The 15,290-nt window shown below is 43.0% G+C and overlaps 1 protein-coding gene across 1 annotated transcript; it reads right to left on the bottom strand.

Moving 5' to 3' along the window:
• Positions 1-527: 527 nt before the first annotated feature.
• FAM20C (family with sequence similarity 20, member C) lies at positions 528-14,408 on the bottom strand (the record flags this gene model as incomplete). Its single annotated transcript, XM_010076019.1, has 7 exons — positions 528-855; positions 1,624-1,683; positions 1,777-1,858; positions 3,407-3,516; positions 4,126-4,306; positions 12,416-12,531; positions 14,316-14,408. Coding segments are annotated over 7 exons (895 nt in total), but the record flags the coding sequence as incomplete, so codon positions are not given.
• Positions 14,409-15,290: the final 882 nt, after the last annotated feature.

Here is a 15,290-nt window from a genome sequence, read left to right as displayed (position 1 = left end):
ATTATAATTATAATTATAATTATTATTTTTTGCCTTTAAAAGTTCATAATGCCTTAACCCTTTAAATGCTGAGTAGCTGGGGAAAAAAAAGCATTCAATTTAAATAAGATACAGTGGATTAGAGCACTTAAAGGGTTAACACAAAATACTAAGTGGACTGTCACCACAAATAAAGTGTGAGTCACAAAACTATGCCATCCCTCTTAGTTAAATTTGGTAGGTAGGTCTGGGGTTTCATAGATATACCATATATAAATACAAAATATTAAGTAAAGGCCTCCTTTCTACACAAAAAGGACAGGAGGTGTTTTGCTATCAGACTGGTGTCTGTCAATGATCTGAGTATTTTCTGCATCTTTTCATAACCTCTCTGTAGGAACTAATGAAAAGCATCACATTAGACTTATTTTTTCTTAATGAACTAAGCCTTTGCAGAGTCTACACTTTACCTACTTTGGGAACAATTATATCTCATTTCTGAATTCACTGAATTCACAAAGTGGCATATACAGTCTTTTGCAAGACTTTTTTTTTTTTTTTTTCTTTTCCTCCTCATTGAATCTTCTTTACTTGGCTGGTAAAAACGTAGTCTCGCGATTTCACTACCTCTCGGTCGTAACAGTGTTAACATCAGTGTTAAAGTCATTTTCAACCACATTGATATAACCATCCTTTTCTATACAGTCACTAATAGCCTTGAGGACAATCCGCAGCCGCCTGTCCATCGCCTCCAAGTGAGGCTGGTAGAGAATAGGAGCTATTTTATCTTTTAGTAAAGATTCCTTCATCAAGACACTGAGTTTGTATTCTTCCTTGGCTAACAACTGTAATCGCAGATAGGTAGACTTCCTTATTCTGTGAGAAAAAGGAGAAAAAAACAAGAAAATCAGTGTTTTCATCACTACTGACCTTGACAGGGCTATAAGGCTTACAGTCAGCATAGCAAAAACAGCATAAAAACCTTATTATGTGATCTGAAATGACGGGAAGCAGGCATTGTCACAGTCCTAATGAGCAGCTGGCATTGTCACCTGGCCAGTGGGCTTTGGGAGCCCTTAAAGGGGAGAGGTTTTGGAGCACAGCTCTACAGTTGGGTGCAGACAGCTTTCGTGTTTCTCGGCTGGGTAATGCACCGAGCGGATCTGGTGCAGCATTCATGGGGTCACATCAGTCCTTGCACGGACACACATGATGCTCGTGGCACTGAGCTGGGGCATGGGGGTGGCAGCGGAGGCTCCCACTGACTCAGGCTGAGGGGATGCCCAGAGCCTCCTGCAAAGCTGGAACTCTAAATATCACCTGAAAATCCTGGCCATGGGCACCATGGAAAGCCATTGTGAAGCACTTGAAGAAGCCGGGGAAAGTTTTGCCACTTGACTTCAATGAGACACGCATTTTGTCTTAACAAAGCCCCTCTCCCAACAGCTCACATCCACGCTCCTGCAAGGTCCTGATCTCAGCAAAGCACTGAATCTGTTAGTGCCAGCACTAGGGTCATGCTCACTGGGCATGCAACTGGTCCTCCTCTCCATGGCATGCAACAAAAGATTCACTTGAAAATTTCAGTCCTTTTAATGCAAGCAACTGTATAAAATGGGAAACAACTCTGGGGACGAAACGTACCTGCAGCACTGGTTTAAAGGCACCAATATGGAAAGTTCGTCATGGGAATATTTTCCAAATCTGTTAAAAGATAAGAACAAGAATATGGCAAAGTCAGTTTTAAAGACTTTTTTCCCTTTTTTCCCCAGAAAGATTAATATTAAAGGTATTTACCCTCTTCCATTATCTAAATGGATAATAAATGTTTCATTTCCAAACTTCTCAAAGGTTTCATAATGATGTCGATCCATGTTACCTACAGAATAAAGAGAAAAAAAAACCCGTTCTCACTCCAGCTTGCTGCTGACCCTGCAGGCCAAGAAAATACAAAAGCCACGTTTTTTTGCTTGTACTGTGGAAAGCCCCAAGTGTGTAGCACTGGAAGATGGGCTGTTTTGCCTCTGGGAGCTTTTCAAGCTCTCTGTAGCTTTTGTGTTTAAGCTCTAGAGGGCCCACCAGGAGACAAAACAATCCTTCCCATCTTCCAGCAACCACCTCCTGGGGCATGCCAAGGAGATCCCTCTCGAGTATGATGGCATCTCAACAGCTTTGGGAACCTGGTTGTCCGCGAGGTAGCCATGTCCTGAGCCAGCAGAGCTTCATCAGTGCAAACGAGCCCTGTTGCTCCAGCCCTGGGTCAGCACAGTGTGCAAAGCAGCCACGGCTCTTACACAGCCTCAAGTTGCACCAGGGGAGGTTTAGGCTGGATATTAGAAAAAAATTTCTTCACTGAAAGAGTGATCAGGCATTGGAACATGCTGCCCAGGGAAGCGGTGGAGCCACTATCCCTGGAGGTGTTCAAGAAACATGTAGATGTGGTGCTCAGGGACATGGTTTAGTGGGTTGGGTGGTGTTGGGTTGACGGTTGGACTTGATGATCCTTGAGGTCTTTTCCAACCTTAATGATTCTACGATTCTATATGGATCAGGATGCTACTGCAGTGGTACAGCTGAGCAGCTCTCTTTGGGCACCCATGGCAGGCAGACACGGGATCTGCTTTTAAAGGTCAATATGCAGAGTACTGGTGCCAAGCTACAAATTCTGTCCCCATGGTGGGGGTCTTGAGCCACTTATAGATGCTCCTGAGCTGGGATTTGGCCTTTCCTGATGCAGCCTATTGCAGAAATCTCAGTAGTGGCAATGGCAGAGGATATGTCCATGCTGGCGTGTGTCCGAGGATCAAGTATGTATGCTGGCACCTTACAGACATATTAGCTGCAGCAGGACAGGTTTCCCATGAGAATGTCTCAGTGTTAACCACTGAGTAGTCTTGGAATACATCACTATTACCTGCTTGTTAATAATTGTTTTATTCCAAACAAGTTACATACACAGAAAAAACTTCCTGATACACATCACAGTTGCCTTTGTGACAAAGCAACACCTCTTTTTTTTCTCCCTTTGACAGCTGATAGAGCAAGCAGCAGTGAACACTACTGCAGGTTGAAAAATGTGCCAGTAATGAGCAGTTCTTGGTATCTGCATCCAGAGCCATACAGTACAATGGTAAGGCACCTACTAAAGCAAACTGGGAAGCCCTTAACCGTTGTGAAGGAGACTCGCCTGACCTGCATTCATCATCACTCTGCATTGCTGAACATCTTTGTTCCTTTAATCTGCACTGATGGGAATACATAACCACGTAAGTCTGCATTTTCTCATAACCATCTAGAATGGCACATACAGTAAATGCAGCTTCAACAACATGTTAGCAAACTGCTGAGCTATGCAGAGCGGTGGAGAAAGAAATTGTTCTTCTTCTAATTAAATGTTGCATTTAATTTTTGAAAGAGATGAACATACCCATTAGGAAATCAAAAACTGTCATATCCATTATATCCAGAATTCTGGTCCCACTGTCATATGGAGGTGTTTGTTTAACCTCTTCACAATAATCTGGATCAACTTCCCATCTGGAAAAGCCAAGATTTTGATATTTTATTTGACACACAAAGCTTACTGAGTATTAAAAAAAAAATGTTATATTTGCAAAGATCTGGTTGTATCACATTCGATTGAGGGCAGGGTCAGGTAGAGGCAGCAAATTCTTCAGGCTGCTTCCAGTAACGCAGGCAACCAATAAAGACTGAGACTGATGAAAAAGGAAGAAAATCACAAGATTGAAAACTATCTGGCTAATAGCTTCAAGATTTAAGAGACCAGCTGCACTATCAGTCATATGATGAAAATATCTGAGGCTTGTTTGGGGCTGCTGATAGCAGTGAATCTTCCTCCCTCTGATAGGACGGGACACATCCCATTGCATCCTGTCAAAGCCACTGGAGGAATACGTCCCATGGGAGAATTATGTCATTGAAGGTCCTTTCAGCTTCAGGACCATGAGCTCGAGCTCTTTGCAAGTTAAGTACTCTGTCCCTTCCCAGGAGCCGGACCTGCTGAAGAAATGCAGATGCTCTCCTAAGCCTCAATGCTTTAGATCAGGCAGGGGCAGGACCTGCAGCACTGTCCTATTTTCCTACCGCCCTTTGCAGCTGGCGAACCCTCTGCTCAGCACTACTCACTCTGCTTTCTTGCGCTTGTGGTAGGAACGTCTCCAAGGGTTTCTCCAGGTTTTCCTTTTGGCTAAAGACAAATCGGGCAGGAAAGCAGCCAGAGACCCTTCGATCTGGTCTGGTTTTCCACACAGGGCATGCTCAGTCGAGCAGTAGTAGGAGCATTCCCCGTAGAAGCAGATGTTGTTGGCTGGCAAATAAAGGAAAAGAGTTTTAAAACCTACCCTTAAATTAGTGTTCAAGAATTCATAAAAACACTGATGTCTATAAAGGAACATGAGCAGAAATAAATCTCAGACCCAAATCCCCGTTACCACACGTAGTTTTCTTCCACTGAAACCACTAGAAAGACACCCATTGCAGTGTCCGGGATCACGCCCTGTGCTGAGGTCTCTGTGACTATTTCCAGCCTATTTATATTCCCAAAACACTACTTTTTTTTTTAATCCTTTCCCTTCTCCTTTCATTTTCGCAGACTGATACATCATTTCAGATATATTTGTTACTCCTGGCTGGAACCCAAAATCCCACAGCTGAACAAGTGGCAGGTGCCCAGAGTTAAGTCACCTTTCAAAATTTTGGCTGCTTTGTTTAAGAACAGACGACAACATTTCATTCATTTACTTGCTGGTATGAGAAGAACTGGCAGTTTTACTAAGGAGAATTATTTACCATGAAGACTCGTGTGGGGGTGTGTGTGGAAGGTGGAAATAGCAGAGATGTAACTGTCAGCACACATCCCAAACACAAATTTCTTCCTCCACACGTCACGTTACTCCAACAACCACAGAAAAAGAACTTGCAGCAGGTTTTGGAGCATGTTTTACCTTAAAACCTCCTCAACACTCACCTCTTTACAAGAAGCCCCTTCCCATGTGAATTTACTAGAGGTGGGAGAGAGCACCCAAATCCCACCAATGATGGACTATGAACAAGAATGCGAGCACAATGCTGATCTTGTTGGTGTGCTACAGTTCTTTTGACATTGCTTTATGCACACAAAATGTCATCGGAGGAAGACTGTGCCCTTTCCTTATGGTAATGCATGAATCTGAGAAGTCGCATTGCTTCCTAATTCCCCACAAGGCCTCTAAATTCAAATACTGCTGCTGAGCTGCTCTCCCTTTGGGCAGGATCAGTACAAACAAGGCAGAAGGGCTGGTGAAGAGAGGGAGGTGATTTTCTGCCTGCCACAGATGACCCTGTGGCTCGGATAGGTAAGCTGGTGGGTTTTCATCAGCTGCAGCACACTGCCCTGCACATCGCTGTGACATCCCCCCAGTCCCGATCCAACCTACAAAGCAAAACCTCCAAGGCAAAGCGCTGGTGGAGATGGTACGCTGCTGGTGGGTGACTCAAGGGAGATGGTGAGTCAAGAGGACAGGGAGCAATACTGGCCCTGGTGCTACGGAGATAACAGGAGGGAGGGGGAAACAGGGCAAGGAGCTGCAATTGGGGAAGGAAAAGAAGAATGTGGAGAGCAATAAGGTCTCATGATGTTTTTGATTGTCTTAATTAACCGTATTATCTGGGACCAACCGCTAACCACAGAATTACACCAAATAATTGGACTGTAAGGCTGATGAGTACTACTCGACAGTTTATCTCAGGTCTTCATTTCCAAGCCTCTGTTGATGTCTGTCAGATTTGTCCATTAAGTTGTGATTACTTTGGACACAGACTTTTCGAATCCCTCTGCTGTGACTGACTCATAAGGACCACCCATCTCTCTGTGCTCAGGAACAACTCCAACCCAAACTGTATATTTACATTCACAGTGTTGGCTCATAACAGTTAAATACATCCTGACCCAGTCCAGAAATATTTACCCTGTGGTCAAAAACCTCTTGACAATTACTGAAAGAAAAGTACTTCGGGGAAGAGAAAATGAAAAAGAAATTACAGAAGGAAGGAAGGGAGCACTCAGCATGTCTATACTTTCAATTTTGTAATTTAAAGTGTTTCACCAGGCAGAATAACCTTTCTTAAAAATTATTTTAAAAGCTTTTTCTTACATATAAGGCCTACTTAGTCCCTTAACATTTTAATTAAAGGAACAGTAGTTTGAGATTTTCCGTGTACGAAGAAGGGATCACGTCCTTGGCCGATAAGCCATTCGGTTTGGCCATTTCCTATGAACCCCAGCAACAAACCTTGGTGCTGCTCATCACACGATACGCCTATTAACTTCTAAACAGAAACCCCACTCATTTTTCCTTTTAAGCAACACTGAGAGTGAAGTTTTGAAAACCTTTTTACAAATTGCATGGGAAAAGAGCAATCACAATTAGGGAAACCTGGGTTGGAAGGGACTCTGGAGGTCCCTGGTCCAAGCTCCAGCTTCAGCCCAGCTTCTCCAGGTTAAAAAAATCTGAAACCTTCAACTTCTCTTCGTACATCAGATGAACCAGCTCCAGGACCATCTCAGTGGCCCTCTTTCAGACTCATTTCATTAGTCTAAGATCAAGCGTAAAGTCAACATCTAGACAAACCAAAGCTCAGGGGAGCCCTGGGCGCACTGCCCTGCAGTCTATAACCTCTCACGAGTTTCTTTTTCAAAAATGCTATCGCAGCATGGACTTGGCATAGCTTTTTGCAGGACTAACACAGGTGCCTCAACTTCGCCTTTGATCGTCCTGGCAAACCCAGGAGGGCTCCATGCCTCCCTGTGAACCTCTGCCATTATTCAGGATGCCAGTGAAGAGTTGTCCAAGCACCTGTGGGCAGCACTGCCAGCTGCAGACGATCTGCAAACGGGAGGATCATACTGGGCCGTTAGGAAGGTTGGGATATTCTCAGCCAATAAAAACTGGGGAAAAACATCTGTGATTTATACCCTTAAAAAAAATTATTACAGACGAAGTATTCCAAGGGGTTCCAGGCTGCCACAAGGGATGATTTACAAGAAATCACATACAGATGCTGCTCGCTGCAGGCTAGCACAGAAGAGCTGGGAGCTATAAAGAGATCCCTTATCTCCCCTTGGTGTGAAGGCAGGGCTCTCCCTGTGCTGCAGCCAAGGTTTATGTTTCCACCAATCTGAAGGTGCAGTGGGGCTTGTGCTTCAATTCAGCAGTGTCAGCATCACCCGCTCGTCTGCGGAGGGAGGGAATGCACGCAGATTTATCTTGATCGCCTCAGACAATTTATCTTCCAGGGTTTCTATGACCTGACTTCCACCTGGCAGCGGGAAGCCGATGCTCGGTTATCTGCCGCCGTAACGGTTTTGTAAAGAGCAAAAGGCCCAGCAATGCCCCTCCCGCGCTATCGCAGCCTCTGCTGCTCACTATGTAAATCTGACCTTTCAAAAACCGAATTATATAAAACACAGCGTTTTGCACAGTGGGAAGAGAAAGACTGTCTTTAATAGTTTACTTCTGAATTTAACTTTGGGAACAATGAAGCCCTGCTCTGTATTGTCAACAAAAGCAACGGGGACTAATCATTTGACAGTAATCACACATCCATACCCAGATAAATATTCAGGGGTAACGGCAATGATGGCATTCACTGCTGCAGACACGTGTGCTGCCTACGCCATCTGAACCGTCCATCCCGGCTCCCACCAGGCTCCTCCAGCTATGTCCCACAGAGCCCCCCACTGCCTGCAGCAGGAGCCCACTCCTCCGAACAATGGCAGGATGTGGCCCATCATTAAGACAGCAAGCTTGTGGCAAAACCACAAGTGTGTTTCTTGGTGAGAAATTACTTTCAACAGCAAAGATTTTTCTGGGTGAGGCTTTGAGCAATCTGGTCTAGTGGGAGGTGTCCCTGTCCAGGGCAGGGGGGCTGGAACTGGATGATCTCTAAGGTCCCTTCCAACCCAAACCATTCTGTAATTCTATGGTTTTGCCAGCTGTTATTCTCCCCGTGGGCTCAGACCTGTGGTACTTAATCTCCAGAGCTCCTGTCCAATTTCTGGGGGTAGCAGGGGTGAAAGGACGCTGTATTTCAATTTGCTATTAAATAAATTATCTGCTTTGATTGATACAGAATAGACATCCTGATATGTCTACCCTAGTTCTTATACAGAAGTGAGATGAGTTCTTATTACAGGCAGTGAGATGAAGCAGCCTGAATTATCTGGGGAAATATTCATTTTTAAGGTTTCTTAAAAATGTAGGAAAAAAAAAAAAAAGAGGTACCAAATATAGACAAACACGGTTCTCATTTAAGATTTCAAGGTGCAGTAGCAAGCTTCTTTGAAACCTAAGTAGGTGACCCACATTCTGCGCTGCAGGCTGAGGGTGAATTTCCAGCTAGAGACACAAGCCCCGTGCTTCGACAGCAATCCCACGCCAAGAGCAGGGTTTGGCCTTTCGAAGGCAAAAATAAGAGGGAAAGGGGAGATCAGTGTGGTCCTCCTCCCTTTAAAATTTCCCAGCCCATATGTTCTTCTCATACGGTACAGGTGTGTTTGTAGAGACCCCTGTCCCTTAATATACCTGCAAAAGAAGCGACCCCCGGGAATTTGTGCTCCGGCAGAGTGGGTAGAAATGGCAACAGCGGCCCTACTGGCAAACCAGAAAGAGAAGGATGTTTCTACATTCCAAAATGTTCAAATGCTGTGAATTTGTAACATGCAAATTCCTTCTTCATTAAAAACCAAAATTGTTTCCCCAAAGCACTAGAGGCAAGAGAATCCCTAGCAGTGCTGCAAATGTCTGATTTTCATTATCTGAGGATGAATGGATACAATTCGTAATGAAATCCACACAAAAATCATGGTCTGGTGATCGAAACTCCAACTAATTACAATAATTAAGAACCAGGTTGTCTGTGTACTCATCTGCACATTTTCTGTGTGTCATCCCAATAGCTTAACAATAATGCTTCTCAAGAAGAAAAGGAACAAGTGGAGATACCTTAAAGCAAATTGCTGGGCAGAGCAATTCTTTTATTGAGATTTGCATGACTGTAAATAGAGGACATTTAGCAAACCCGTGCAATTGGAGCACTGGAAAGAATCCTGAATATTTACTAAAGCGATGTATCAAAAGATCTTTATTTTACCTGCTCAAAATAATAGCTAATTCAGAATTGCTATTGTTTGCTGAGAGAAGAAAAAAAATCCATAATCCCTTGGAATTGGTTAACATGAACAAAACCATAGTGCTTACTAGCTATGTAACATTGATTTCTTTAATCTGCTGCCTCAATTACTTCCAAAATGAAGGCTGACATCATTAATATGTCTCTTTTTTCCTAGCAAATTACCACTCATTTGTAAGAGTAGCAGGGCTACTGCAGCCTGCCCTACTGCAAAGGATGTAAAATTAATTTAAATAATTACTGACCTAATTCCATTTCTCATGTTTAGTCCAAACTGCCTGGAAATGCACTTCTGCAATCTGCTTTCTCTCTGAGCACAGTCTAATGCATTGACTAACCTGTCTGCTCGCAGCCATTTCCACTTCCCCATGGAAGAAGGGATGCTGCTCTGCAGCATGCTCTGAAGCTACATCTGCCCGCAGATTCCTGGCAGTAAGACACCCTGATTTCCATGCCTGATGGGACAAGTGAGATGGCCCAGGTGTGGAAATGCAGTGGGGTTTCTTCCAACACATCCCCGGCACTGGTCCAGGGAAAACCACAGTGTATTGCTGAGCATCACCAGCATTCACCTGCTGAGGGTTTCCACTGCAAACAGTGGTCTCCCAGCCTGAGGGGAAGAGATTTGTACAAAATCAATTACATCTAGTGCTTGTTTAATTTTAAGAGATCTATATGGGTGTGTTGCCAGCAGACACAGTGTCCCCATGACCATTAATTGTTGCTGAGCACTGCTGGGGATGGAGATGCAGAGACACAGCCACCTGAAAGGGAGTCCTGGGGGGGCCTCGACAGCTTAATGTGGGTGCACAGACTGGATCTTGTATGTATCTATATGTCACACTACAATTTCTCAGCTTTGAACCCAGTTCTCCCTCAAAACCAACTGTATTTGCTGCCCCTCATCTGCCCACAGGGACAAGTCAGCCCCTTCCAGCCTTCCCCAGGTTCCCCGTTCCCCCTCCATCCTCACCTCCCCAGGATGCAGGGCGCCTCCCAGCACCCTCCTCTTTCCCCTTTTCGCCCTTCATCTGCTGCTTGAGCTGCCTGCTAGGTTCGTGAACTTGTTTCTAAACACTTAATTTAGGACCTTTATTACTTTTTCATTGAGCATTAATTAATGCCTGCCTCTTAAGGTCAGTATGAAATACAAGACAGAGGTTGGGCATATGTTAATGAGAATCTGACTAATTAAACTGGGGACTTGTAGGGAAGAACCTTGACAAGTAACCAACATCATTTAAGCAAAGTATATTGATTTAGGAAATGTAAAACTGAAAGAAAAATTAATTGCTTAAGCATTTCATTCTCCAGAAAAGCCTGATTCATAGTTAATCAAATATTTTAATTGAATTTATCTGAGGCCTCTAAATAAATTTGAATAAAGGATTATGCTCGGATCATCCCTGGGATGTCTGGAACTTCATAATGACAAGATAAAGATCTTCATCCAAACTATCAGCCTTAACTCTGCATTGCCATGCTCCAGCTGCTGTAAGCTGCTCAGCACTTGAGCACAGTTTTGTAATTCTCAGAAATCACTCAAATTCACCCCTAAGCCCTCACACATAACCTGGGAACACTAAAAAGCAAGCAAACCTCCTAATCCAAGTCTTACTTGATAAAACAGGAATAAAATGGTTTATATTTCAAATGAGCCAAAGTACCTTGTGCACATAAACAGTCACAAGATTTTTTTGCCATCTTTCGTGTGATTATTCGTCTACAAAGAAATTAAGCAACAAAAAAATGTGAAGAGATGGAGACAGAGAGAGAGGGAGAGAAAGCAACTGAGATAGAAGTGCCTAGCACACAGAAATGTCGCACATCAGGTTTGGTGAACACTGTTGCCATATACTGTCACCACGTACTGTCACCACTGTCACCATGACTGTACAATTGGAGCGCTCATAACACGGGGTAAGATGAAACCTCTAGCAATTATGTAATGTATTTTACAAGTGAAGTTACTGGAATAAATAACTGTCTGCTCAACTGCGTGTCCTGCAGAGCAGAACATAAATATTAAGCTAAAAATAACAGCCATCACAATGACTCTATTGGTGATCACAGAAGTGTGATAAAAAGTTTAAGAGAGAAAGCTCTGCGAGCTGGTTTCTAGCTAACAGCAATAAATTACAGTTGTGTTGGGAGAAACTGTAATTAAGCCTTTGGATCTTGACTTCAGGGATCTGGGATAAACAGCTTCTGGCCAATCACACACACAGCAAGGGAGAGATCTCCAGAGATTTCTGCTCCAGATTGCCTGTTACACAATTCACAGCCCGAGTGCAGCAAAGCACATTTACATGCAACTGAAATAATATGAGTTAAGCTCCCTGGAACATAGCTGCATACTTTAAACTGAACATTTCCCTATATATTCTTTCTCTAAGAGTCGTGTATTTTTGTGCCTTAACTCAGAGCCTTAATTCCTCCATCTCAGGATCCCAGATGCTAAACAGAGATGATATCACTTTCTCCCACACTTCGCCCATCTTTACCTATTCTAGAAGTATATTCTGGTGAGCAGGGCATGGTTTTACTCTGCATTTGTAAAATTCACATGCTGTGGAGCTCCATCCTTGGCTGGGGCCACCAGACGTTGTGAAAGAGTGGAGTAACAGAAATAAAGAGTGGTACCAGTTCCTGGGCTCAGCCCTCAAAGCAAGAACAAGGACCAGGAACAATTCAGGTGACTTCCACTCTGGCCTCTACCCAGCGGAGAATTTGAGCTGGAAGCAGGATACGTTACACATCTGTTTCCTTGATTTTTTTCAAACTCCTGTTGTAACAAAAACCGATGTTCCTGACTTGGAGAAAATTAGGTTTCGGTCCTCCAGTCAAAACCAAGAAATAAATGCATCTGACCAACAGAAGTGACGGATCACATAGCAGGAGGGAAAAAAAGTCTAAAAAACTAATGGGCTAAGTAATGAGGTTTTGGGTAAACTGAGAGCAACAGAAGAAATTGCTTTAGAAATTGCTCTCCATAAAACATTTGTTGAATACATTGCTTTTGTGAACACAAAAGCCTGTCTCTGCGGATAATTTGTCAAGGGGAAAAGGCACTCAATTCAAAACAATAAAGTCTTCTTTGTAGGCTATGTCTCCACATTTATTCTTATTCAAAGGTCTACAAGACAGTTCTATTAGAAATATCTGAGCAATTAAGCAATCCACACATCATTCCCTTAAGTATGTGTTCAGCGGGATAGAAAAAATATAGTGTTATTTCCAAGACTACCTGGTGAGATGAAAAATGTTCTCCACAGTTTCTTGTCACGAGTAACATCTCGTATTTCCCTTGTCATGTTAACCAGTCTACCTGCAACTGGTGGCACGCGACGGAAATCCAGGATCCTGGAAGAGAAAGGAAAGAGATCGTTTATGTAAAAGATTAAAATATAATGATAGCGATAGGTTTTAGGAAGGTACATTACACACTGAAGGCACATTTATCTGTGGTCTTTAAGCAGGAAAAAGCCCATCAACTTTAAACTGGATAATCCTTCGAATAACGTATTACAAAATATGTCCTGAACATGATCAGCTCTGACTTGCCTACATAGTACAGAGCAGATGCAAAATACAGAAGAGTATGGAGACACTTTGTTCCATGAAAAAAATCAAGAATTCCAGAAATAGGAGACAGAAGAAACTTATTTTTGACTTTGTGCTACTTCAGGATTGTTACAACATGCATTTTGCTTGCCAATTTTTTAAGTGACTTGATGAACGGGCTTTAATCATCTTTCTTCTACAAACACCATTGAATAGATCTATAAACTAGCAATTCTTTCTTTCCTGACAGTATTTGTTTGATTTGTTTGCTTCTTCTCCTCTCTGTTTTAATACCCTTACACTAACCTAGACAATCTCCCTGAGACTAAAACTTTTCCCATGGCCAAAGGCTGGGTGAAGAGCCTTTCTCTCCCCCAGACTCCCTCACCTTAGTAGATCATTAAAAACTCCCTACGAAGCACTGCTGTTAGATACAGTAAAAGAGCAAAGTCCCCATACAAAGCCTCCCCATAGCTGCGATTTTTATGTCCACTGTCTGCTGACAAGATTCTCTACATTGGGTGGCAACTGCTTCTTCTCCTTAGTGTGTGTATGTTTAACACACCTCCCTGCAGGAACCCCACTAATGTTTTTTCCTACAGCACCATCTGCTTAAATTGGCAATATAAAATATAAAGTAGAAGGGACCAACACCAAGGTCAACAACAATAACATATAGAAGATCCTTCAAAGATCTGACCAGGATGGCTCTTAATGGCAAATCTACCCCGTGCCACCTGCTGACAGGTTCCCTTATCCAAACCATCAACCCAGAAGGCAGCAATACTACATGCAGTCCCAAATAATTTGTGGCCCCAAAGCTTCAAGCTTTTGAAAGGATGTTTCTTGGCACTTCACGGTGTGAAAGACGCTTCAGTTCTAACTCAGCCTATGAAATGCCATGGTTTCTAGCCATACTGTTAATAATTCATCACTATTAATTCTGCTCCTCATCTGGGCAGGCTGAAGGGCTGCAGTCCCTTCCGAGCCTCGGGGTATCCACCACACCCTGCACTAACTCTCCCTGGGGAAACACCTTCAGCTAACAGGAGCATGGGATGACCATCAGTGTCCTCTCCTTCCCACTAACCTGTGGCCTAAACATGTTCCTCATATGGGACAGCCCAGCTTTTTGCTGTGAAGCCAGAACTCCCTCCCCATCCCAATTATTCCTCTCTGCATACTCACCATTCCCCACGACTAGCTTGGATTTGCACACCCTGGAGCTAACTGGGGTGAGCCAGGCTCCCATCACACTTATGCCACATATTCCCCAGGAGATGGGTCCTCTCCTTATGCACTTCAAGATCACAGGGGAAATTCATTCTCGGCTTCTCTTCAATATAATTTCTCTTTCTTTTTGAGAATTACTTATCACCAGGTTTCTCATTCCCAGAGCAAGTTGCATTTCCTAATTATTAATCTACCCTTTCATCATCTGCCATTTCATTTATTCATGGTGTTTCCCCACCTTTGTTCCATTTTCCCCTTTTTAAAAATTAATTCAGTTACAGGGCTGGCCAAATGCAGAAACTTATCACAATATTTTCACTTTTCTTTTAAGGCAAACCCATTTTACTTGCCTGTCCAAATGAAATGCTGCTATTTCTGCATTATGCCTTTCATAGTCTGAGAAATAAAAAAAGTCAGGCGGGGTTTCTTGTTCTCTGGTTTGTCTGCAAAGAAAAACAAGGAGAGTGTTTTAATGAAGGGTTAGCATTTATTTCTAAGGAGCAGTACTCAGTCATCAGCATGTTACTCAGGACTTCAGTATTGGTTGCTTAATGGAAGGCCTTTAAATACTTATGTGTGCATTATTTGCCATGTAGCCTTCATTTTATCTTCTTTTTTAAACCACTGTAACAAAAGAAGAGGAATTCAAGACTTGTGCATGCACGCTGCTGTCACAAAGCTATTCCACTCAAGACTCTCGCTCTATTTAACGAGATCTGTTTTATCACTCTCAACCATTTCATTAGTGATAGCGGTGAAGACAATGTCATTTCATTAAATTGTCATTAACTGTAATTATGAAATTTCCAAAAGTAATAACATTTTTCTTTCATCTTTGGCAGCCATGCAGCTCCTATCTAAAATATGACTCTCTCCCTTTGTGTTACTTCGAGCCAAAAGTGACATGTTTTTCTCATTTCAGAAGAAATGGGATCATTGCAGTTTGACGGCCACGACACATGTCATGTTTCAAAGAACATTAACAAGACTGTGCTCCAGAGAGGATGCAGAATTTGTTGTTTCTTCAGTTTAAGAACCAATAAAAAATGTCATTCGGATGGAAATAGAAAGGCTAAAGCTTCAACACTGAATTTAATTGAAAATAGAAAAGTTCTGCATAACAGAGGAGCAAATCTTGGTCTCACTTTAGCCAGTCCTGATAGCTTTTGGATGGAGCACAACTCAGTCAGTTGACCAGTCCCACGTCTGGGCCCCACCTCGACCTGCATCATGCCCTATTTGGACGTCTTAAATGGGAGATAAGCATCGCAAAGCTGTTCTGCAGGGCATCTGTGAGGGAGGACGGTTCCCCAGAAGAGGAAAAC

Source organism: Pterocles gutturalis, unplaced genomic scaffold, assembly GCF_000699245.1.
Source record: "Pterocles gutturalis isolate BGI_N339 unplaced genomic scaffold, ASM69924v1 scaffold43171, whole genome shotgun sequence".
Lineage (NCBI taxonomy): Eukaryota > Metazoa > Chordata > Aves > Pterocliformes > Pteroclidae > Pterocles > Pterocles gutturalis.
Note: the sequence above shows the minus strand (reverse complement) of the source record. Positions and strands in the feature narration are given on the sequence as shown.